This window comes from Periophthalmus magnuspinnatus, chromosome 9 (assembly GCF_009829125.3).
Source record: "Periophthalmus magnuspinnatus isolate fPerMag1 chromosome 9, fPerMag1.2.pri, whole genome shotgun sequence".
In the NCBI taxonomy this organism is placed as follows: Eukaryota; Metazoa; Chordata; class Actinopteri; order Gobiiformes; family Gobiidae; genus Periophthalmus; species Periophthalmus magnuspinnatus.
The window spans coordinates 751,610-775,994 of record NC_047134.1 but is presented as its reverse complement, the minus strand read 5'-3'; the positions used below and the strand labels follow the sequence as shown (position 1 = coordinate 775,994).

The following is a 24,385-nucleotide window of genomic DNA, read 5'->3' as shown; positions in this document are numbered from 1 at the left end:
CCATGTTACGTGTAGAAGGTTCCGCCAAATCGATAAACCCCAGACACACGTGTCATTCGTGCGGGGTGCTCCCGTCACAAAAGATTCAACAAATAAACATGAACATCCATAAAATCCACAAGAACCAGCGCATTTCCTCATGTGGAAAAAAACAGAGACGACGTTTGAGACCCCCGAGGTAAAGGCTGCAGGTGGATTATAACGACGCTTTACAGGTGCTCTTTGCGGGTGCTCTTTGTGGGTGCTCTTTGCGGGTGCTCTTTGCGTGTGCTCTTTGCGGGTGCTCTTTGCGGGTGCTCTTTGCGGGTGCTCTTTGTGGTTGCTCTTTGTGGTTGCTCTTTGTGGGTGCTCTTTGTGGTTGCTCTTTGTGGTTGCTCTTTGTGGGTGCTCTTTGTGGTTGCTCTTTGTGGGTGCTCTTTGTGGTTGCTCTTTGTGGGTGCTCTTTGTGGTTGCTCTTTGTGGGTGCTCTTTGTGGTTGCTCTTTGTGGGTGCTCTTTGTGGGTGCTCTTTGTGGTTGCTCTTTGTGGGTGCTCTTTGCGGGTGCTCTTTGTGGATGCTCTTTGCATGTGCTCTTTGCGGGTGCTCTTTGTGGTTGCTCTTTGCGGGTGCTCTTTGTGGGTGCTCTTTGCGGGTGCTCTCGATGGACGAGTGTGACACTTGAACACTTTACCGTACAGTTTTATTCACCGCTGAATAAGTCGGAAGATGAAACATAAAGTGAGTCACAAACTTAAGGCTCAGTTCAGTCGTGCTGTCGTCTTTTTCAAACTTAAATGTTTTAACTGTTCGTGTTGTCTCTGTCCTCGTCTGTTTTAAAAAAAATGAACCACGAGTCGGAGCAAAGACGAACTGAAAGAGGAACCGCAACTTTTACTGGAGCACTGTTACACGTACTTTTATTTCTACTATAAGTCAAAGTAAAAGTATGCAGTGTGTAAGTACGAGGAGAAGTACAATTGCATCAGAAGTTCCTCCAGCAGAACGCATCTCTGGAAACTCCCGGGAACGCCTCGGAGGAGCTGGAGGACGTGTCTGAGGTGAGGGAAGTCTTCCAGTGCCTCAGACTGCTGCCCCCTGCTGGACGGATGGATAAGTGAGTAATATTAACACATCCTCTGGGCAAACAAAGTGGATGTTTGTTTTTGTTTTTTTATCTGTCGAGAGGTAATCTGAGGCCCGTCCTGCGTCTGCTGCCAACTGAACACAAGTGGAACGTCCAGATGAAAAATACAGATGTGGAAAAGCACCTCGGGTAAATCATCAGACCATATACTTTCTGTTTGAGTCAAGTTCTCCACATGATCAAGAACGACAAATCAAACTCTCCTCCACAAAGCCCACAATGTCCCACAGCATGGCATTGTTCTGTCTTATCTGTCTTGCATTTAGTGTGTTTTTATTGCTCAGAATATCTTGGAAAGAGCTTAGTGTTCTTAGTGTGAGCGAGGTCAGCGAGTCCAATTCCCACGAGATTTCACAAACCGCAGTCAAATAAAACAAAAACAATTTAAAGGCTCGTGCGACGCTATTCTCTGATCTGTTCTGTGTTTTGTTTCATTCTCACATGTTTAACACACAAACCTGCAGATTTAGGCTGAGTTCTTCTCTCAAACTGAAAACACTCTGTTCCACCTTGTGATGTCATCATGTGGTGATACAGGAAGTGCTCCACTGTGTTTTTAAACTCCACACACCTTCATTTATAGAATCATCTGGATCATTTCAGTCCTGGAATCCATTCCAATCTGTACTGAACTAAAGGTAAAAGGAGCTGTGAACTTGAAAACTCCCACTTGATGACATCACAAGGTGGAACGTCACATTTTGATCTTTGTAGATGTAACAGACTAATAATAAAGTGTGACTCAAACATGTGTGAATGAAACAAACACAACTCTGTTTTTATTAGAACAAGGATTAAAGCTCAGGGGAGTCAGTTTTGTGAGATACAGGGCCTTAAATGAACAGTTTTGCTCGAGCTTAGGTGGCCTCCCCGTAGATCAGACCTGTAACTTGGCCTGGTGCTGTCACTTGTTTAAAGGTCCGGTATCACACAAAAGTGACTCCTGTAGCTTTAATCTGTGTTATAATGTCGTTATGTCGTCAAAAACAGACCTGGAGTTGTGTTTTGTTTCATTCACACATGTTTGAGTCACACTTTATTATTAGTCTGTAACATCTACAAAGATCAAAATGTGACATTCCACCTTGTGATGTCATCAAGTGGTAGTTTTCAAGTTAACTCCTCCTTTTACCTTTAGTTCAGTCGAGATAAGAGACAACTCCAGGACTGAAATGATCCAAATGATTCTATAAATGAAGGTGTGTGGAGTTTAAAAACACAGTGGAGCACTTCCTGTATCACCACACGATGACATCACAAGGTGGAACAGAGTGTTTTCAGTTTCAGTCACATCTTTAAAAACGTGTCAGGTCTGTTGAACACATGATAGATCCTGTGTGTTTGTGTAAATGGATCACGCTCTGGTCTCACACATGTGCTCGCCTCGTTCTCGCAGCGGCGCCTCCGATATCGAACGAGCCAAAGAAGTTTCACGACTCCTCTGTGTTTTCACGAATAAACACGGCGAGAGGCTTCCACTGTTACCGCGGAAACGTCCTCCTCCTCCTCGACCCGGCGCTTAGATACACCGAGCAGATGTGCGCCCTGCAAACACGTACACTTTAAATGTTTTGTGTGTGTGAAACGGGTCATGGAGCTCAGTTTACTAAAGCTCGTCAACATTATATTTAAAGAGACATCACGAGCTTGAGTCTCTATGGTTCTCATCTCTGTGGATCATTCTGTTTTAATTTACACTTTTAAAATCACAATATACATCTAAAAATACTGAATGAAAGAAACACATCCTCTGACTTAAACGTTAGAAAACAACACAACGTATAAGAACGACACAAACACATAAGAACAACACAAACACATAAGAACAACACAAACACATAAGAACAACACAAACACATAAGAACAACACAAACATATAAGAACAACACAAACATAAGAACAACACAAACACATAAGAACAACACAAACACATAAGAACGACACAAACATATAAGAACAACACAAACACATAAGAACAACACAAACACATAAGAACAACACAAACACATAAGAACAACACAAACACATAAGAACAACACAAACACATAAGAACAACACAAACACATAAGAACGACACAAACACATAAGAACAACACAAACATATAAGAACAACACAAACATAAGAACGACACAAACACATAAGAACAACACAAACATATAAGAACAACACAAACATAAGAACAACACAAACACATAAGAACAACACAAACAAATAAGAACAACACAAACATATAAGAACAACACAAACATAAGAACAACACAAACACATAAGAACAACACAAACACATAAGAACAACACAAACACATAAGAACAACACAAACATAAGAACAACACAAACACATAAGAACAACACAAACACATAAGAACAACACAAACACATAAGAACGACACAAACATAAGAACGACACAAACACATAAGAACAACACAAACACATAAGAACAACACAAACACATAAGAACAACACAAACATATAAGAACAACACAAACACATAAGAACAACACAAACACATAAGAACAACACAAACATAAGAACAACACAAACACATAAGAACAACACAAACATATAAGAACAACACAAACATATAAGAACAACACAAACACATAAGAACAACACAAACACATAAGAACAACACAAACATATAAGAACAACACAAACACATAAGAACAACACAAACACATAAGAACAACACAAACACATAAGAACAACACAAACACATAAGAACAACACAAACATATAAGAACAACACAAACATAAGAACAACACAAACACATAAGAACAACACAAACACATAAGAACAACACAAACACATAAGAACAACACAAACACATAAGAACAACACAAACACATAAGAACAACACAAACATAAGAACAACACAAACATATAAGAACAACACAAACATATAAGAACAACACAAACATATAAGAACAACACAAACACATAAGAACAACACAAACACATAAGAACAACACAAACATATAAGAACAACACAAACACATAAGAACAACACAAACACATAAGAACAACACAAACACATAAGAACAACACAAACACATAAGAACAACACAAACACATAAGAACGACACAAACACATAAGAACGACACAAACACATAAGAACAACACAAACATATAAGAACGACACAAACACATAAGAACAACACAAACATATAAGAACAACACAAACACATAAGAACGACACAAACATATAAGAACAACACAAACATAAGAACAACACAAACACATAAGAACAACACAAACACATAAGAACAACACAAACATATAAGAACAACACGAACACATAAGAACAACACGAACACATAAGAACGACACAAACACATAAGAACGACACAAACATATAAGAACGACACAAACACATAAGAACAACACAAACACATAAGAACAACACAAACACATAAGAACGACACAAACACATAAGAACGACACAAACACATAAGAACAACACAAACACATAAGAACAACACAAACACATAAGAACAACACGAACACATAAGAACAACACAAACACATAAGAACAACACAAACACATAAGAACAACACAAACACATAAGAACAACACAAACACATAAGAACAACACAAACATATAAGAACAACACAAACATAAGAACGACACAAACACATAAGAACGACACAAACATATAAGAACAACACAAACACATAAGAACAACACAAACACATAAGAACAACACAAACACATAAGAACGACACAAACACATAAGAACGACACAAACACATAAGAACGACACAAACACATAAGAACGACACAAACACATAAGAACAACACAAACACATAAGAACAACACAAACATAAGAACAACACAAACACATAAGAACAACACGAACACATAAGAACAACACGAACATATAAGAACAACACAAACATAAGAACAACACAAACACATAAGAACAACACAAACATATAAGAACAACACAAACATAAGAACAACACAAACACATAACAACAACACAAACACATAAGAACAACACAAACACATAAGAACAACACAAACACATAAGAACAACACAAACATAAGAACAACACAAACACATAAGAACAACACAAACACATAAGAACAACACAAACATATAAGAACAACACAAACACATAAGAACAACACAAACATATAAGAACAACACAAACATAAGAACAACACAAACATATAAGAACAACACAAACACATAAGAACAACACAAACATATAAGAACAACACAAACATAAGAACAACACAAACATATAAGAACAACACAAACACATAAGAACAACACAACCACATAAGAACAACACAAACACATAAGAACAACACAAACATATAAGAACAACACAAACATAAGAACAACACAAACACATAAGAACAACACAAACACATAAGAACAACACAAACACATAAGAAAAACACAAACATAAAAACAACACAAACACATGAGAACAACACAAACACATAAGAACAACACAAACACATAAGAACAACACAAACATAAGAACAACACAAACACATAAGAACAACACAAACACATAAGAACAACACAAACATAAGAACAACACAAACATATAAGAACAACACAAACATAAGAACAACACAAACACATAAGAAAAACACAAACATAAGAACGACACAAACATAAGAACGACACAAACACATAAGAACAACACAAACACATAAGAACAACACAAACATAAGAACAACACAAACACATAAGAACAACACAAACACATAAGAACAACACAAACATAAGAACAACACAAACATAAGAACAACACAAACATATAAGAACAACACAAACACATAAGAACAACACAAACACATAAGAACAACACAAACACATAAGAACAACACAAACACATAAGAACAACACAAACATATAAGAACAACACAAACACAAGAACAACACAAACACAAGAACAACACAAACATATAAGAACAACACAAACACATAAGAACAACACAAACACATAAGAACAACACAAACACATAAGAACAACACAAACATATAAGAACTACACAAACACATAGGGGGCCTATTGGGGCCCCCTGCTGACCTCGGGGCCCTCAGCAGATGCTCAGTCTGTTTAAAGTCTGGACTGGCCCTGCACATGAATCGCTCCAAAAACAACTTGAAGAAGGTAAACGAGAAGGAAACGAGTATAACAGTAAAATGTATGAAAAGTCCATTGTCTGTTATGGCTCTAGGTCTTTACTTCTTTTCCTTGTTTATATTTGTCGTTTATGTTTCTTGTGCGTCCCTGAGTTTGTCTACTTCCTCATGTCTGTGTGAGTCCTTGGCTGTGATTGGACGACCTCACCTGGTCAGTCCCGGGGCCCATCTTCAGCCGCCTCGCCCCATTTAAGAAGATTTTGTTATGTTATTGTGAGATTTTTATTTAACTGTACCTTTGTTTTTGTTCAAACCTTGCAAAGTACCGTCTGTTTCATTATTTTAGACCCTTGTGTTTAGTTTACCCTTAACTCCCCTGTTCATTAAATTCTTACTTTACCATTTTCCATCGTGTTTTGTTTCGTTACTTCTCTGTCTCCACACGAGCTGGAGTTTAAAAGTTGAGAAACATGTGCTTGTTGCAGTTTGGATGTGATTTTCAGCGTCACAGAGGGATGGATTTTGCAGTGTCCCTGTGCTTGTTTTGAGCTCGTCTGTGGAGGTTTCCGTCAGATTCAGGGGCTCATACACAAGAGCTCAAGGTGGAAAACCTATTTATACATGTAGTACTGTGATGAGTCCACTAGAGGGCCCTGCTGTGTCACTGTCAGGGCTGCACTGACACTTTGCCTTTTTCCTCCAGTTTAGTTCAGTGCATGTGACAGACTCATATATTTGTTCAAATCCTGGTTTGTTTTGGTGGAATCGAACACGAGATCAATTTATAATAATTTAATCAGTCGAGTGGCAGTTTGTGATGAATATTTTGTCAGTTTGTTTAGTTTTGGCCCGTGTTAAAATTGCGGTTGCCATCTAGGTTCATGGGTTCTCACTTCAGTATGTATATTTATGTATATGCATGTGTACGTGTATCTGTGTGTGTGTGTGTGTGTGCATGGTCAGGACGGGTAACTGCAGTTTTTCCTTTTTGTCATTTGGATGGAGAATGTTAGTGTGGTGTTTATGTTTTTGTGTGTGTATCATTGTGTTATAAAAGGAGATTGTGCAGAATATTTTTTTACTTTCTCACTATTTGTGATACGTGGCCCGTGTCCAAACAGGTCATTTTATAAAAACAATGAGAAAAATACAAAGACGAGGCACAAATAAAACAAAAAAAATCAAAAATAAATTGTGAAATATGATGACGTTAACTCTTTTTTTAGTGAAATATGACGGTCATGTGCATTTTACCACTGTGGGGTTTTAAAGAGGTGGTATTTTCTTCTATGGGATATTAAAGAGGTGAGGGCAGAACAGACTGAGGTAAATCCAGAGCTTTGTCTTTGGACTCAGCTCCTTCACCACAACAGACAACACAGAGACACCATCACTGCAGACGCTCCTCCACCTGTCAGTCTCACGCTCCATCCTCCTCGAGAACAAGACCCTGAGATACTTGAACTGCTCCACCTGAGGCAGAGACTCGCCACCTGCAGGAGGAGTGTGATTCCCCTGCAGTTGGAGCACTCCCTCTGGTCCCCCTTCTGATTCAGAGGGACCACAGATACCAGCGGCCCAAATGGGTTTCCTCCGTAGGGTGGCCGGGCGCTCCCTTAGAGATGGGATGAGGAGCTCGGAGTAGAGCTGCTGCTCTTACACATCGAGAGGAGCCAGTTGAGGGGCTCGGGGCCCAAGGCGTTCCCAACGAAGGAGCTGGAGGACGTGTCTGGGGTGAGGGAAGCTGCATGGATGGATGGGGTAATAAAGAGGGGGTAGATTTTGCAGTTTCCACGGTGATGTACGGAGCGTTTACACATACTCGCTCTAATTAACGTGACATGCTCCTCGGTTAATAAAGTTCTGTCTAACTCCAAACCCCAAACCAACAAAGAAAGACAAGAGTGACAGTTTGACTGAGCTCAAATCATCAAAAAAACAACAAAAAAACAACAAAAAAACAACAACAAAAGCTCATCCAGGTGCACTAAAGATGCTAAAATAAACAATAAACAACAGACTTTGAGCACAGTAGCATGCTAGCTAGCTCATTCAACAGAAACTTGTATTAAATCTGAAAATAAATAAATGAATAAATACACAAATACATAAATAAATACATAAATACATGAATGAATAAATGAATAAAATAAATAAAATCAACCCATTAAAAATCAGTTCTTTCTCAGAATAAGAATGAATGTTTTTCACTGTATTTTTGACCAATAAAAACACCAACTGAACATGTGCTGAGTGCGACATCTCCATGGAGACAAGCAGGAAGCAGACCCCCTCCAAAATGTTACTTAGTGCCCCTTTAAAAGACAGGGGGGGGATGACTCACTGTATTTACATTTTTATTTTATATCTTTTGGTCAAAACCTTTCACAATGACATTAAAATCGCACTTTAAAAATAAAAAAGAGCCTATATTGAGAAGTATATTAAATCATGTTTTTTCCAGCTATTTAAGTGGAGTTTGACGCGGTACCTTTGTGCTTTGTGTCTAAATTTGACATTTGAATCAGAGTGTGTAATAAAAATAGAGCAGTAATGGTTTAAAAGGGAGCGGTGACAGCGTGATGTTAAATGAAGTGAGGCTTGGTCCCAGGAGACGAGCGGAGACGAGCGGAGACGAGCGGAGACGAGCGGAGACGGCAGCTCTGTGGGGCTTTTTACTGTTAGATTATTAAAGGTCCATATTCCTCGACTCTCTGATCTGTTCTGATGTTGTTTCCTGGAGTTGTGTTTTGTTTCATTCTCACATGTTTAACACACAAACCTGCAGATTTAGACTGAGTTCTTCTCTCAAACTGAAAACACTCTGTTCCACCTTGTGATGTCATCATGTGGACACCGGGTCCTAGGAGGTTATAGGTTCAGATTAATTCATGATTGTCGTAAAACCATGTGCCGCTATTAGCAAGTGGTGCAATCAGCTGTGCAAAATGCTGTTCTATGCTAACCTAGCGTTAGCAAAGTCGACACAAACACAGATTCATACAAATCCAAACTAACACAAAATACATTCAGTAGTTTATTTCACATGGTGTGTTTCTTACGATGGAGATTTTCAGCTCAAGTTTGTCAAACGATGCAGGTGGTTGTGTCGTAAATGTGCGTGTAAGTCGCTCGTGTTTGTCGCTCGTGTAAGTCGCTCGTGTTCGCCCTCAGAGCCGTATCTTTTCTCCTTCAGACTCTGCAGATCGGTGGCTCATCTTGTTGCTCTTGTTTTTCAAATCCATAATAATTCCACATATCAGACTTCACCTTCTTAAGTGGAGGATATAAATGTGTGGAGCCATCTAAATCCAGATCCACTGTCCACGAGCCATAAGCCATAGACACAGAAGCTAAAAAGTGTCACTGCTATGTTAGAGCGCCCCCTTGTGGACAAACACCAGAACTAACATCTAAACACTGTATTGAAACTGGAAACATGAGGCCGTCTGGTGCCGTAAAGACGATTATTTTAAAAAATGCCACAAACGATTAATTGTGGACCTTTTTTTTAAAATTGCAATTAATGATATTATTGTATATTGTCTCATCCCCAGTGGTAAAACAGGAAGTGCTCCACTGTGTTTTTAAACTCCACCCACCTTCACTAGAATCATCTGGATCATTTAGGCTCGTCTAATGTCCAATTTTTACTGAACTAAAGGTAAAAGGAGCTGTTCACTTGAAAACTACCACTTCATTACATCACAAGGTGGAACAGAGCATTTTTGTGTCACCATGGAGATGTTATTGCTTCACCGTGAATGTTCCACAATATGACATTATGCTTGTCCATAACCCTCGAGCCTACAAGTTAAACTAATGATTTTACAGAGTGATAAAGAGTTTTAAAGATAAAAATATGAGGTTTTAAATGTCATCCATGCATAGTTTCAGTAATCTAGTGATCTCTCCAGGCGCTATTCAAGCTCTCCTTACGATTAGCTGTAAGATTCTGTACGAGGCTCCGCCCACAGGCCTACATCACCCACGCTCCCACACGACAATCCTCCATAAATACACAAAAACATGACACAGAACTGTACACTACGACTTCACAAACCTGGTGTGATGTGCAGGAGTTTCATTAGTGCGATGCAGCTGATTGTGTAGTGCTCTGAAGGGGAAGGAGCTTAGCACGGAGAGCAAAGAGAGAGGAGAGACTCAAGAGTGTCAAAATACAAAAGTGAAACAAATTAGACAATATGTTTTTGACAAATATAGCATTTTCAAAACAATAAAATGTAAAATGGTGATATAAATATGTAAAAATACCCTCTCTTTAATGCCCCATAGAAGTAAATACCCCTCTTTAAAGGAGAACTAATACCCCACAATATGTCTTTAAGAATATATCCAGCATTTACTCCAGTTTGGGTCTTTTTCATTGGTAAAAAAAAAAGTGCATTTTCACTAAAGCTGTGGGTTTTTTCTTGACCGATGCCGATTGTTTAGACTCCAGAGGGACCGATGATCATTAAGAGTTTGTAATAAACACGTTTAAAGACAACAAGGCGTCTGCTTCTCACCTGTCAATGCAATACTTTACTAAACAAATAGAAAAAAAATCAGCCGTATATTCTACATCAACTCATGGCTAACTAGAAATAACCAAAATATACAAGAAAAAATGGGACTGATTTTTATAAACAAAAACTGGGGACAATCACTACAAAAATGGAGGTAAAAAAAAAAAAAAAAGTACAGGGGAAAAGTGCCCAAGCCTAAAAACATACACTTAAGATAAGAGTGGAAGTCTGTGTGTCGCTCAGTCGTCCAGGTCTGACCCAGAGTAAAAGACAAAAAATAAAATCTGTCACTGGACAAAATGTTATTTGAGTGAAGACGTTTCTCTGCTCGTCCAAGTCTCTTCTTCAGTTCTGGTCAGATTCCTGCTGGACACTGTCTTATATCTGTCTGAAGGAGGCGCTAACGACACTGAAACTAAAAACAGCTTTTGTCTCCAGCTTCAACCTTTAATGGCCCTACTGGCTCGCTCTGCTGTTCTCTTTGTTTCCTTTGTTTGCTTTGGGTCAGAGGATGGAGTTATAGATGGGTGTAGCTTATGTCTAAAGTGTGATTGTCTTTTTGAGCAGCTGTATATGAGCCTGTTTGTACATAAAGGTGTGGAGTTAATCAGATTAGCCACGTGTTTGTGATGGTTTGACAGGAAAGACGCGCCTCCTCAAAACCTCCTCTGTTGCTTTTTTGTTTCGTGTCTCAGTGAATGAATCGTGTCAGAGCCTCCCCCCTCCCGCGTGCTCTCAGGCGAACCACGCGCGAGACACTGTTCCACTCCACACTTGTGCGTCGCGTTCTCCATCTGGATCCAGGCAGCGCGCGGATTAAGGACTCATTATCCTCTTAGCGCTAAATGGCCACAGGTCCTCGCGCTCTGTCTCCCGTCTCTTCTGCTGTTTAGACTCGAACCACAGCCTCTTCTAACAACTCGGTGCACGCGTAAACAAGTCAAGCTTCGAGTCTCTTCTGATTGTTCTTCGTGCGTAATTTGGCACAGTTCTCGCCCGCGCGTAATTTGGCACAGTTCTCCCCCGTGCGTAAAAGCGCTTGTACAGGACCGCACGGTAATCCCCGGAGTGTGTCCCCGGCGCTGGCCTCTCCCCCTCGGCGCGGTCTGGAGGCGCATGGCGGTTGCACCGAGGAGAGCTTCTTTGATTCATTTTGGGAAAACTTTATCGGTAACGGACACGTGAACGTGACCGGTGCGTGGTTCTGCGAGCTGTAAAATGAACTTTTGATCCGTAAACTGTGGGATAACGGAACGACAAATGGAAGGGACGTGTAAAGAGCGGATTCTTTTGTACTTCCTGCTGTTTGGGATGTGTTTAAGCGGCGCGAGCTCCGGAGCGCGCAGGTCCAACGTGCGGAGATCCGGTGAGTACAAGGACCGGGCGCGTTAAATACGGTTCACGCTGAGCTAATTTATGCTACGCTGCAATTTATTAAAGCTACACTACGTAACTTTTCCGCTGGAGGATTTTTTAAAATGTATTTATTTAGGCCTATTTATTTATTCATTCATTTTTTGCTTTGGATGTTCCACAATATCACATTTAAACATATGTGTTTCCATGGAGACACCATCGAGTTACCCGAGTTACAGGTCAGCTCTGTGGAGAGGCGACCCCACTCACAGTCAGAATGCACAGTTTTTAGGAGGTGCACTGAAGCAATAAAAACACGTGCAACTGAATAAACGCTACATAAGTTTTAATGTCCTACTGCGGAACATTCCAGACCAAGCAGCTTGTGTCGCCTCCACAGGGCTCTGAGTGAGAAGAGGTCACATTTATACACACACACACACACACACACACACCCCAGCACACCAGAGCACACACACACACCAGAGCACACACACACACACACACACACACACACACACACACACCCCCACACACCAGAGCACACACACACACCAGAGCACACACACACACAAACACACTCAGGGGGTGAGGGGGGTTAAGTGTCTTGCCCAAGGACACAACAACAGCGTTCATCCGTGAGAGCTGAACCAATCCCCATCTCTCCCCACTCTCTCTCTCCTATCTTCTCTCTCTCTTCTCTCCCCCCTTTCCACCCCTCTGTCCTTCCTTTCTCTGTCCTTTTCCTCTTTATCTCCACTCTTTCTCCTCCCCCTCGCTTTCCTCTCTCTCTATCCCCCATCCCTCTCTCTCTGTCTCTCCTGCCCCTTCCTCTCTGTTTCTCTCCCCCTCTCCTCTGTCTCCCTCTCTCTCCCCCTTCCTCTTCCCCTTTCTTTCTCTCCCCCCTCTCACCCCCTCTCCTCTCTCCCCCCTTAGCCCCCCCTCCTCTCTTTCTCTCCCCTCTCCCTCCTTTCTCCCTCACACCCTCCTCCTCTCTCCTCTTCTCTCTCTTTCCCACCTCCCTCTCTCCATCTCTCTCTCCTCCCCCTCCTCTCCCTCTCTCCCCTCCTCTCCCTCTCTTTCTCTCTCCCTCTCTCCCCTCCTCTCCCTGTCCCCCTCTCTCCCCCTCATCTCCCTGTCTTTCTCTCTCCCTTTCTCCCCCTCTCCCCTCTCTCCCCCTCCTCTCCCTCTCCTCCCCCTCTCCCCTCTCTCGCCCTCCTCTCCCTCTCTTTCTCTCCCCCTCCTCTCCCTCTCCTTCGATCCCCCTCCTCTCCCTCTCTCCCTCCTCTCCCTCTTCCTCTCTCCCCTCCTCTCCCTCTCCCCCTCCTCTCCCTCCTTTCTCTCTCCCCCTCCTTTCTCTCTCTCTCTCCCTCCTCTCCCTCTTTTCTCTCCCCGTCTCTCCCCCTCATCTCCCCCTCCTCTCCCTCTCTTTCTCTCTCCCTCTGTCCATCTGTTCCCCTCCTCTCCCTCTCTTTCTCTCCCCCTCCTCTCCCTCTCCTTCGATCCCCCTCCTCTCCCTCTCTCCCTCCTCTCCCTCTTCCTCTCTCCTCTCCCTCTCTTTCTCTCCCCCTCCTCTCCCTCTCTTTCTCTCTCCCCTCCTCTCCCTCTCTCCCTCCTCTCCCTCTCTTTCTCTCTCCCCTCCTCTCCCTCTCTTTCTCTCCCCCTCCTCTCCCTCTCTCCCTCTCTCCCTCCCCCCCCCCCCCTCTCCCCCTCTCCTCCCCCTCTCCACAGTGACATCATTCGACAGCGCTGGCTCAGGTGATGTTTCTGACTGGTGGGGCTCAGTGGGTGAAGGCTCTACCGCCTGAGCCGCAGCCTCATAACTCGCCGTGACGCTTCGCCGTTATCGTCCCATATTCTAATATTAAGTGGAGTTCTTCAATTATAGATGTGAGCGCCGTCTCAAACGCCCCGGTCCCGTTTCTCGCCCAAGTGTGTCGGGTTTTAAAACTGTGTCAGACGTTTAAACGAGCGGCGACAGAATCTGGACCTGAGTTTGAGAGCAGCAGATGTTGAAGGATGAACCTCACTCACACTTTTAAACATGTACACAGCAGGAGTAGCTAGCTCGCTGTAAAGCTAGCTATCCCAGTTAATCATGTCGTATTTGATTTTTTTACCCCATTGGCAGAAAAATCACCATGGAAACACAAAAGATTAATCAGAAAACTTTTTTTATTTAAACCATCATAGTTGTATTTTGCTAATCGTCATGGTGACCTGGACTCTACAGACTCTAACCTCTCATTTTATTGAATTCTCACATTATTCGAAAATATTGTTCATCTGCGTCGACAGTCGCAAAGCCCAAACTTAAAATTTAAATCAAAATGTCCTAAAAGTCCGACCTGTCGAGATGATTCCATCGTACGAGATGAAACAGTTGTGACGCGGTCGTGTCAGTGTGGTGTTGGTGTTGTGTCGGTGTTGTGTAGGCACCGTGTCAGTGTGGTGTTGGTGTGGTGTCGCCGTTGTGTAGGCGCCGTGTCAGTGTGGTGTTGGTGTCGGCGTTGTGTCAGTGTGGTGTTGGTGTCGTGTCGGCGTTGTGTAGGCGCCGTGTCAGTGTGGTGTTGGTGTTGTGTCGGCGTTGTGTAGGCGTCATTTCATTGTGGTGTTGGAATCATAACAGCATTGTGTCGGTGTCGTGTTGGCATGTTGGTGTGGTGTTGGTGTCGTGTTGGTGTGGTGTTGGTGTGGTGTCGGCCTTTTGTAGGCGTCGTGTCGGCGTTGTGTAGGTATCGTGTCAGCGTGGCGTTTGTGTGGTGTTGGTGTTGTGTAGGTGCCGTGTCAGTGTGGTGTTGGTGTGGTGTCGGCCTTTTGTAGGCGTCGTGTCAGTGTGCTGTTGGTGTCGTGTTGGTGTGGCGTTGGTGTCATTTTTGAGTAGTGTTGGTGTGGTGTTGGCGTTGTGTGGTTGTTGGTGTGGTGTTAGTGTGGTGTCAGTGTGGTGTTGGTGTCATATTGGCATGATGTCGGTGTGGTGGTGGTGTTGGTGTGGTGTTGGTGAAGTGTCTGTGTTGTTCGTGAAGTGTCGGTGTGGTGTTGGTGGTGTTGGTGTTGTGTTGGCGTCATGTCGGTGTGGTGTTGGTGTAGTGTTGGTGTTGTGTTGGCGTCGTGACGGTGTGGTGTTGGTGTAGTGTTGGTGTGGTGTTGGTGTAGTGTTGGTGTCATATCGGTATGTTGTCAGTTTGGTGTTGGTGTCATGCCGGTGTTGTGTTGCCATCGTGTCGGTGTCGTGTTGGTGTTGTGTTGGCGTCATGTCGGTATGGTGTTGGTGTCGTGTTGGTGTTGTGTTGCCGTCATGACGGTGTGGTGTTGGTGTCATGCTGGCATCGTGTTGGTGTTGGTGTGGTGTTGTGGTGTTGGTGTTGTTGTGGTGTTGGTGTGGTGTCGGGGTTGGTGTGGTGTTCATGAAGTGTCGGTGTGGTGTTGGTGTGGTGTTGGCGTCATGTCGGTGTGGTGTTAGTGTAGTATTGGTTTTGTGTTGCCGTCGTGACGGTGTTGTGTTGGTGTGGTGTTGGTGTGGTGTCGGTGTGGTGTCGGTGTTGGTGAAGTGTCTGTGTTGTTGGTGAAGTGTCGGTGTGGTGTTGGTGTCGTGTTGGCGTCATGTCGGTGTGGTGTTAGTGTAGTGTTGGTTTTGTGTTGGCGTCGTGACGGTGTTGGTGTGGTGTTGGTGTCGGTGTGGTGTCGGTGTGGTGTTGGTGTGATGTGGTGTTGGTGTTGTGTCGGTGTTGTGTCGGTGTTGGTGTGGTGTCGGTGTTGGTGTGGTGTTGGTGTGGTGTTGGTGTGGTGTTGGTGTGGTGTTGGTGTTGGTGTGGTGTTGGTGTGGTGTTGGTGTTGGTGTGGTGTTGGTGTTGGTGTGGTGTTGGTGTGGTGTTGGTGTCGTGTTGGCGTCATGTCGGTGTGGTGTTGGTGTAGTGTTGGTGTTGTGTTGGCGTCGTGACGGTGTGGTGTTGGTGTAGTGTTGGTGTCATATCGGTATGTTGTCAGTTTGGTGTTGGTGTAGTGTTGGTGTTGTGTTGGCGTTGTGACGGTGTGGTGTTGGTGTCGTGTTGGCGTCATGTCGGTATGGTGTTGGTGTCGTGTTGGTGTTGTGTTGCCGTCATGACGGTGTGGTGTTGGTGTCATGCTGGCATCGTGTTGGTGTTGGTGTGGTGTTGTGGTGTTAGTGTTGTTGTGGTGTTGGTGTGGTGTCGGGGTTGGTGTGGTGTTCATGAAGTGTCGGTGTGGTGTTGGTGTGGTGTCGGTGTTGTGTCGGTGTGGTGTTGGTGTGGTGTTGGTGTGGTGTTGGTGTTGTGTTGGTGTTGTGTTGGTGTGGTGTTGGTGTGGTGTCGGTGTGGTGTCGGTGTTGGTGTGGGTGAAGTGTCTGTGTTGTTGGTGAAGTGTCGGTGTGGTGTTGGTGTTGTGTTGGCGTCGTGATGGTGTGGTGTTGGTGTAGTGTTGGTGTTGTGTTGGCGTCGTGATGGTGTGGTGTTGGTGTGGTGTTGTGTCGGTGTGGTGTCGGTGTGGTGTCGGTGTGGTGTTGGTGTGGTGTTGGTGTCGGTGTGGTGTCAGTGTGGTGTCGGTGTTGTGTCGGTGTGGTGGGGTGGTGTTGGTGTGGTGTTGGTGTTGGTGTGGTGTTGGTGTGGTGTTGGTGTGGTGTTGGTGTTGGTGTGGTGTGGTGTTGGTGTGGTGTTGGCGTCATGTCGGTGTGGTGTTAGTGTAGTGTTGGTGTTGTGTTGGCGTCGTGATGGTGTTGTGTTGGTGTAGTGTTGGTGTGGTGTTGGTGTAGTGTTGGTGTCATATCGGTATGTTGTCAGTTTGGTGTTGGTGTCATGCCGGTGTTGTGTTGCCGTTATGACGGTGTGGTGTTGGTGTCGTGTTGGCGTCATGTCGGTATGGTGTTGGTGTCGTGTTGGTGTTGTGTTGGCGTTGTGACGGTGTGGTGTTGGTGTCATGCTGGCATCGTGTTGGTGTTGGTGTGGTGTTGTGGTGTTAGTGTTGTTGTGGTGTTGGTGTGGTGTCGGGGTTGGTGTGGTGTTCATGAAGTGTCGGTGTGGTGTTGGTGTCGTGTTGGCGTCATGTCGGTGTGGTGTTAGTGTAGTGTTGGTTTTGTGTTGGCGTCGTGACGGTGTTGTGTTGGTGTAGTGTTGGTGTGGTGTTGGTGTAGTGTTGGTGTCATATCGGTATGTTGTCAGTTTGGTGTTGGTGTCATGCCGGTGTTGTGTTGCCGTTATGACGGTGTGGTGTTGGTGTTGTGTTGGCGTCATGTCGGTATGGTGTTGGTGTCGTGTTGGTGTTGTGTTTGCCGTCATGACGGTGTGGTGTTGGTGTCATGCTGGCATCGTGTTGGTGTTGGTGTGGTGTTGTGGTGTTAGTGTTGTTGTGGTGTTGGTGTGGTGTCGGGGTTGGTGTGGTGTTCATGAAGTGTCGGTGTGGTGTTGGTGTGGTGTTGGTGTGGTGTTGGCGTCATGTCGGTGTGGTGTTAGTGTAGTATTGGTTTTGTGTTGCCGTCGTGACGGTGTTGTGTTGGTGTTGTGTTGGTGTTGTGTTGGTGTGGTGTTGGTGTGGTGTCGGTGTGGTGTCGGTGTTGGTGTGGGTGAAGTGTCTGTGTTGTTGGTGAAGTGTCGGTGTGGTGTTGGTGTCGTGTTGGCGTCATGTCGGTGTGGTGTTAGTGTAGTGTTGGTTTTGTGTTGGCGTCGTGACGGTGTTGTGTTGGTGTTGTGTCGGTGTGGTGTCGGTGTTGGTGTGGTGTGGTGTCGGTGTGGTGTCGGTGTGGTGTTGTGTCGGTGTGGTGTCGGTGTGGTGTTGGTGTCGGTGTGGTGTCAGTGTGGTGTCGGTGTTGGTGTGGTGTTGTGTCGGTGTGGTGTCGGTGTGGTGTCGGTGTGGTGTTGTGTCGGTGTGGTGTCGGTGTGGTGTTGTGTCGGTGTCGGTGTGGTGTCGGTGTTGGTGTGGTGTTGGTGTGGGTTGGTGTGGTGTTGGTGTGGTGTTGTGTTGGTGTGGTGTTGGTGTGGTGTTGGTGTGGTGTTGGTGTGGTGTTGGTGTCGGTTTGGGTGTGGTGTTGGTGTGGTGTGGTGTTGGTGTGGTGTTGGTGTGGTGTCGGTGTTGTGTTGGTGTGGTGGGGTGTTGGTGTGGTGTTGGTGTGGTGTGGTGTTGGTGTTTTGGACGTCCCCTTGTGAAGATGTAAAACACGATGAGACGAAACAAAAACACATCTGAAACAAAGAAACAGCAGAAGGCTCCTGATTGGCTGAGGCCACACACCTCTGCTCCTCTCTCTCTATAACTCTTGCCATCTCACTCTCTTCTCCCCCCTTCCTCCCCTTTCTCTCCTCTCCTCCCCTCTCCCTCTCTCCTCTCTTCTCTCCTCCCCTCTCCCTCTTCTCTCCCCCCTCTCCCTCTCCCTCTATCTTCTCTCCTCCCCTCTCCCTCTCTCTTCTCTCTCTTCTCTCCTCCCCTCTCCCTCTCTCCTCTCTTCTCTCCTCCCCTCTCCCTCTCTCTTCTCTCCTCCCCTCTCCTCTCTCTTCTCTCCTCCCCTCTCTCTCCTCTCCTCCCTCTCCCTCTCCTCTCTCTCTCTCTCTCTCCTCCCCTCTCCCTCTCTCTTCTCTCTCTTCTCTCCTCCCCTCTGCCGCTCTCCTCTCTTCTCTCCTCCCCTCGCCCACTCTCTCCTCTCTTCACTCCTCCCCTCTCCTCTCTCTCTCCTCTCTTTCTCCTCCCCTCACCTCGGGGTGTTCTGGTCTTCTCCGTCTCTTTCCTTGTCATTTTCTGTCTTTGTTTTCCTCAACACTTCTTCTGTTCCACTTTTCCCTCTTTTTTGTGTCTCTCCATCACTTCCTGTTCCATGTTCTGTCACTCAGGCCTGTCCCTCTCCTCCCTCTCTTCTCCTCTTTCTCTCTCTCTCCTCCTCCTCCTCCTCCTCCTCTCCAGTCCTTTGTAAAATCACATGCTTTGGAGCAGATTCTGTATCTTTTATGTTCAACATTTAAATTAACTTTTTTTTTCTTTTATTGAATCAAAAATTCATAGTACAAATGAGAGAAAATACACAATTCATATTTTTCTCATATCACACACTCTTCTCTCTCCTCTCTTCTTATCCTCCCCTCTCCCTCTCCTCCCTCTGTACCTCCCTCTGTACCTACCTTCCTCTCTTCTGTTCATTCTCCCTCTCCTTGCTTCTGCCATCCCCCCTCTCCCCCGCCCCTCCTTCTCTACCTCCCTCTTTCCCTATGTACCTCCCTCTCCTCTCTCGCTCTCCACTCCTTCCCTCTCCTCCCTTCCTCCCCACACTTCTGTTCATTCTCCCTCTCCCTTCTTCTTCTGCCGTCCCTCTCTCCCTCTCTGTCCTCCTTCACCTCCCTCCTTTCTCCTCCCTCCATTTCCCGTTGGACCGGGGGCTATAATCGTCTGATGTTCTCTCTCTCCTCCCTCCCTCCCTCCTCCATCTCTTCTGTTCTTTCTCTCCCTCCGTTTCATGCTGGGACCGGGGGCTATAGTCTGAGTTCATTCAGACTGCGGTGCTGTTGGTGCTTGTGTTTTTTGACAGATTTTGGGTGGGTTTTTTGCCGCTGGGGGTGTTTGTCACTGTGGATGTCGTCATGTTTGTGACTAGAACAGGTCACATTAAAATTCAGTGAAAGATCAGAGCAAAACACATCGACCACAAAACAACAGATATGTGCACGGCGTTATAATAATAACACAATACACAGGAGTCATTAATAATCCCTGGTCTCTTGAATAACTCAGAAATATACTGAAATATCTCAACAAATGAAGTAAACATATTTGGGTACTTGGAGCATGGTTTTCAAAAACAAAACAGTTCCAACAACAATTGTAAGGAAGCCTGGTAAATCCAGACTGAAATGTCTCTGTGATCTTTATGATTCATATCAGTCTGGTCTCTCGATTGCGTCTCAAGCCCAGTCAAACGTGATCGTCCAATCAGATCTGTTTTTTTTCAGTGACACATGTGTAACAAAGGAGTTCAATGGTCATATATATATATATATATATATATATATATATATATATATATATATATATATATATATATATATATATATATATATATATATATATATAATATAATCACATATCAATTACTAATAAAATCTCAGAGTAACGGAGTTTAGTGCTTTGCTCATTGATTCTGCAGAAATCATCCATGTGTTTCCCCCGTGACTTTTTTCTCCCCTTTATTATTTCCACTAAGGATGACCATGCATGTCCCTGATTGGCTAATCCACCTGTCAATCACTCCCATTTGAAAACAGGGAGGTTCAAATGTGTCCAGACTCACATCTTCATGAAGTATTGAAGAAATGTGTGTTCTGGATCCCAGGCAAACATTTCACAAACATCTCACAAACATATCACAAACATGTCACAAATATCACAAACATCACAAATAGATCACAAACATAAAAAAATAGATCACAAACATGTCACAAATATATCACAAACATCACAAACATGTCACAAATATATCACAAACATCACAAACATGTCACAAATATATCACAAACATCACAAACATATCACAAACATCACAAATATATCACAAACATCACAAACATATCACAAACATCACAAATATATCACAAACATCACAAATATGTCACAAACATGTCACAAATATATCACAAACATCACAAACATATCACAAACATCACAAACATATCACAAACATATCACAAACATGTCACAAACATATCACAAACATCACAAATATATCACAAACATCACAAATATATCACAAACATGTCACAAATATATCACAAACATGTCAAAAATATATCACAAACATCACAAATATATCACAAACATCACAAATATATCAAACATATCACAAATATATCACAAACATGTCACAAATATATCACAAACATCACAAACATATCACAAACATATCACAAACATCACAAATATATCACAAACATGTCACAAATATATCACAAACATCACAAATATATCACAAACATCACAAACATATCACAAACATATCACAAACATGTCACAAACATATCACAAACATCACAAATATGTCACAAACATGTCACAAATATATCACAAACATATCACAAACATGTCACAAACATATCACAAACATCACAAATATATCACAAACATCACAAATATGTCACAAACATGTCACAAATATATCACAAACATCACAAACATGTCACAACCATATCACAAACATCACAAATATATCACAAACATCACAAATATGTCACAAACATGTCACAAATATATCATATATCACAAACATCACAAATATATCACAAACATCACAAATATATCACAAACATCACAAATATGTCACAAACATGTCACAAATATATCACAAACATGTCAAAAATATATCACAAACATCACAAATATATCACAAACCTCACAAATATATCACAAACATGTCACAAATATATCACAAACATCACAAATATATCATAAACATCACAAACATATCACAAACATATCACAAACATCACAAATATGTCACAAACATGTCACAAATATATCACAAACATATCACAAACATGTCACAACCATATCACAAACATCACAAATATATCACAAACATCACAAATATGTCACAAAAATGTCACAAATATATCACAAACATCACAAACATGTCACAAATATATCACAAACATCACAAATATATCACAAACATCACAAATATGTCACAAACATGTCACAAATATATCACAAACATCACAAATATATCACAAACATCACAAATATATCACAAACATGTCACAAATATATCACAAACATCACAAATATGTCACAAACATGTCACAAATATATCACAAACATCACAAATATATCACAAACATCACAAATATATCACAAACATCACAAATATATCACAAACATGTCACAAATATATCACAAACATCACATACATATCACAAACATATTACAAACATGTCACAAATATCACAAACATCACAAATAGATTACAAACATCACAAACATGTCACAAATATATCACAAACATCAAAAACATATCACAGACATCACAAACATATCACAAACATCACATACATATCACAAACATATTACAAACATCACAAACATATTACAAACATGTCACAAATATCACAAACATCACAAATAGATCACAAACATCAAAGACATTACAAACATATCACAAACATAACAAACACATTACAAACATCACAAACATCACAGACATCACAAATATATCACAAACATCACAAACATGTCACAAATTCTTCTGTTTTGTGTTTTGTCCAGAGCGTCTCAGTCCTCCTCTGGACATTCAGCTGGACTCTCTGAACTGCACGGCGTTCAGTGTGAGGTGGAAGATGCCCCGCAGACACGTCAGCACCATCACTGGATACAAGGTATGATCTATTTTTTTTTCCCTAACTTTTTCAGTGCAATAAACACACCCAAAACGAAAAAAACAAAAAAAAAACAAAACAAAAAACAAAAAAACATGCTTTTATTTTACTCTATTTTTGGCTAAAATGTTACATACTGTTTTGCAACTGTAAACTGTTAATGGCTATGGCAAATTTTGTCACCATTTTGAAACCCATGGACAGCTGCAGGACTTTCCCAGTGTCATGTACAGTTTCTTCTATGTTGAGGCAACCGTGGCTCAGTTGGTTGTGCATTTGTCCAGTGATCTGAAGGTTGGTGGTTCAATTCCCGCTGAACATAAACATAATTGGTAGAAGTACAGGGATCCCTGGTTTATCTCTGGGGTTATGTTCTAAAAATAAAATTTGAGAAATATTATCTTTATTTTTTACATTATTCTCTCTTTTTTTGTCTGTAAAACCCCTCACCACACACTTTATACACTTTTCTCACACAGGCGTTAACATTTTCTCACATTTCTCTCTCGTTTAAACTCTCTCAAAGTTCAAACCTTCGTCGGCGTCTTTGTCAGTGCAGAACGTTTCATCCACATTGTGGGTTTTGTCGGGGAGAAAACAAATCGCAAACGTACAGCACTTCAGAGTCACACTGAGATCCAACGTTTATGTAAATTTGTCTGAACACATTCTGTACTGGACAGGAGACACGGCACGGAGGAGACTGATGGACAATGGTCTACAGTCCAACAGCCAATCAGGACGCACGACACAATGGTCTACAGTCCAACAGCCAATCAGGACGCACGACACAATGGTCTACAGTCCAACAGCCAATCAGGACGCACGACACAATGGTCTACAGTCCAACAGCCAATCAGGACGCACGACACAATGGTCTACAGTCCAACAGCCAATCAGGACGCACGACACAATGGTCTACAGTCCAACAGCCAATCAGGACGCACGACACAATGGTCTACAGTCCAACAGCCAATCAGGACGCACGACACAATGGTCTACAGTCCAACAGCCAATCAGGACGCACGACACAATGGTCTACAGTCCAACAGCCAATCAGGACGCACGACACAATGGTCTACAGTCCAACAGCCAATCAGGACGCACGACACAATGGTCTACAGTCCAACAGCCAATCAGGACGCACGACACAATGGTCTACAGTCCAACAGCCAATCAGGACGCACGACACAATGCACGTTCATACACTGTAAAAAAAAAAAAAAAAAAGTAAAACGGCACAAAAAAAATCTGCAAAACAGCGAGACCACGAAAGGTGAACCGCGATATAACGAGGGACAACTATATAACACTTTGAGAGACTTGAAAGTGGAAAAGCGTCATATAAAAGCGTCATTGTTATGTTGTGGGAACCCTGTTTCATGTGAACCCTGTTTTGTGTCAGTCCCAGGTCGCTCCTTTGGCAGGTTGTCAGTCTTGTTTTTGTGTCGTTTGTGGCTAATGCCTGTAGAAGCTTCTTGACCTGTGAAAGCATGACAAAACCCTCCTGAGTGCAGCTCTTCATACCTGCTCCCAGACACTTATTATCAAAGAAACTCTGACATTTTTAAAACCAGACCAACACTGCACCACAAATCAAATTTCCCCACTTTCCTGTGCTCTCGTCTGCCTGGTGTTAGCCATAAAAGTGCTTGTTAACCTCACCGTCCGGCGTTATGTCCTTGGAAAATCTATTTGGTATTTGAACATTTGAACATCTATTTGGATTTGATGGAAGCCCGTCGCTCTGCGGACAAGGCCAGTGAAGGGCTGCAGGATGTGGTCATCAATCAGACTTTAGTGCCTCGAGCTGCAGCCTGTTCACCTGGACACACTGAGCCTTTTTGTACTTTTTAATATTCTTTGGTATGAATATAAAATGAATTGTAATGGAAACAAAACTG

The 24,385-nt window shown here is 43.0% G+C and overlaps 1 protein-coding gene across 1 annotated transcript in view; it reads left to right on the top strand.

Annotated features, from left to right (window-relative positions):
- The first annotated feature begins 16,934 nt into the window (after positions 1 to 16,934).
- Positions 16,935 to 24,385, top strand: part of LOC117375658 (pikachurin) — a 60,623-nt gene continuing 53,172 nt past the window's right edge. The window contains 2 exon segments of the mRNA XM_055223993.1: positions 16,935 to 16,995; positions 22,372 to 22,481. Of these exon segments, the coding sequence (XP_055079968.1) occupies positions 16,935 to 16,995; positions 22,372 to 22,481 (171 nt within the window).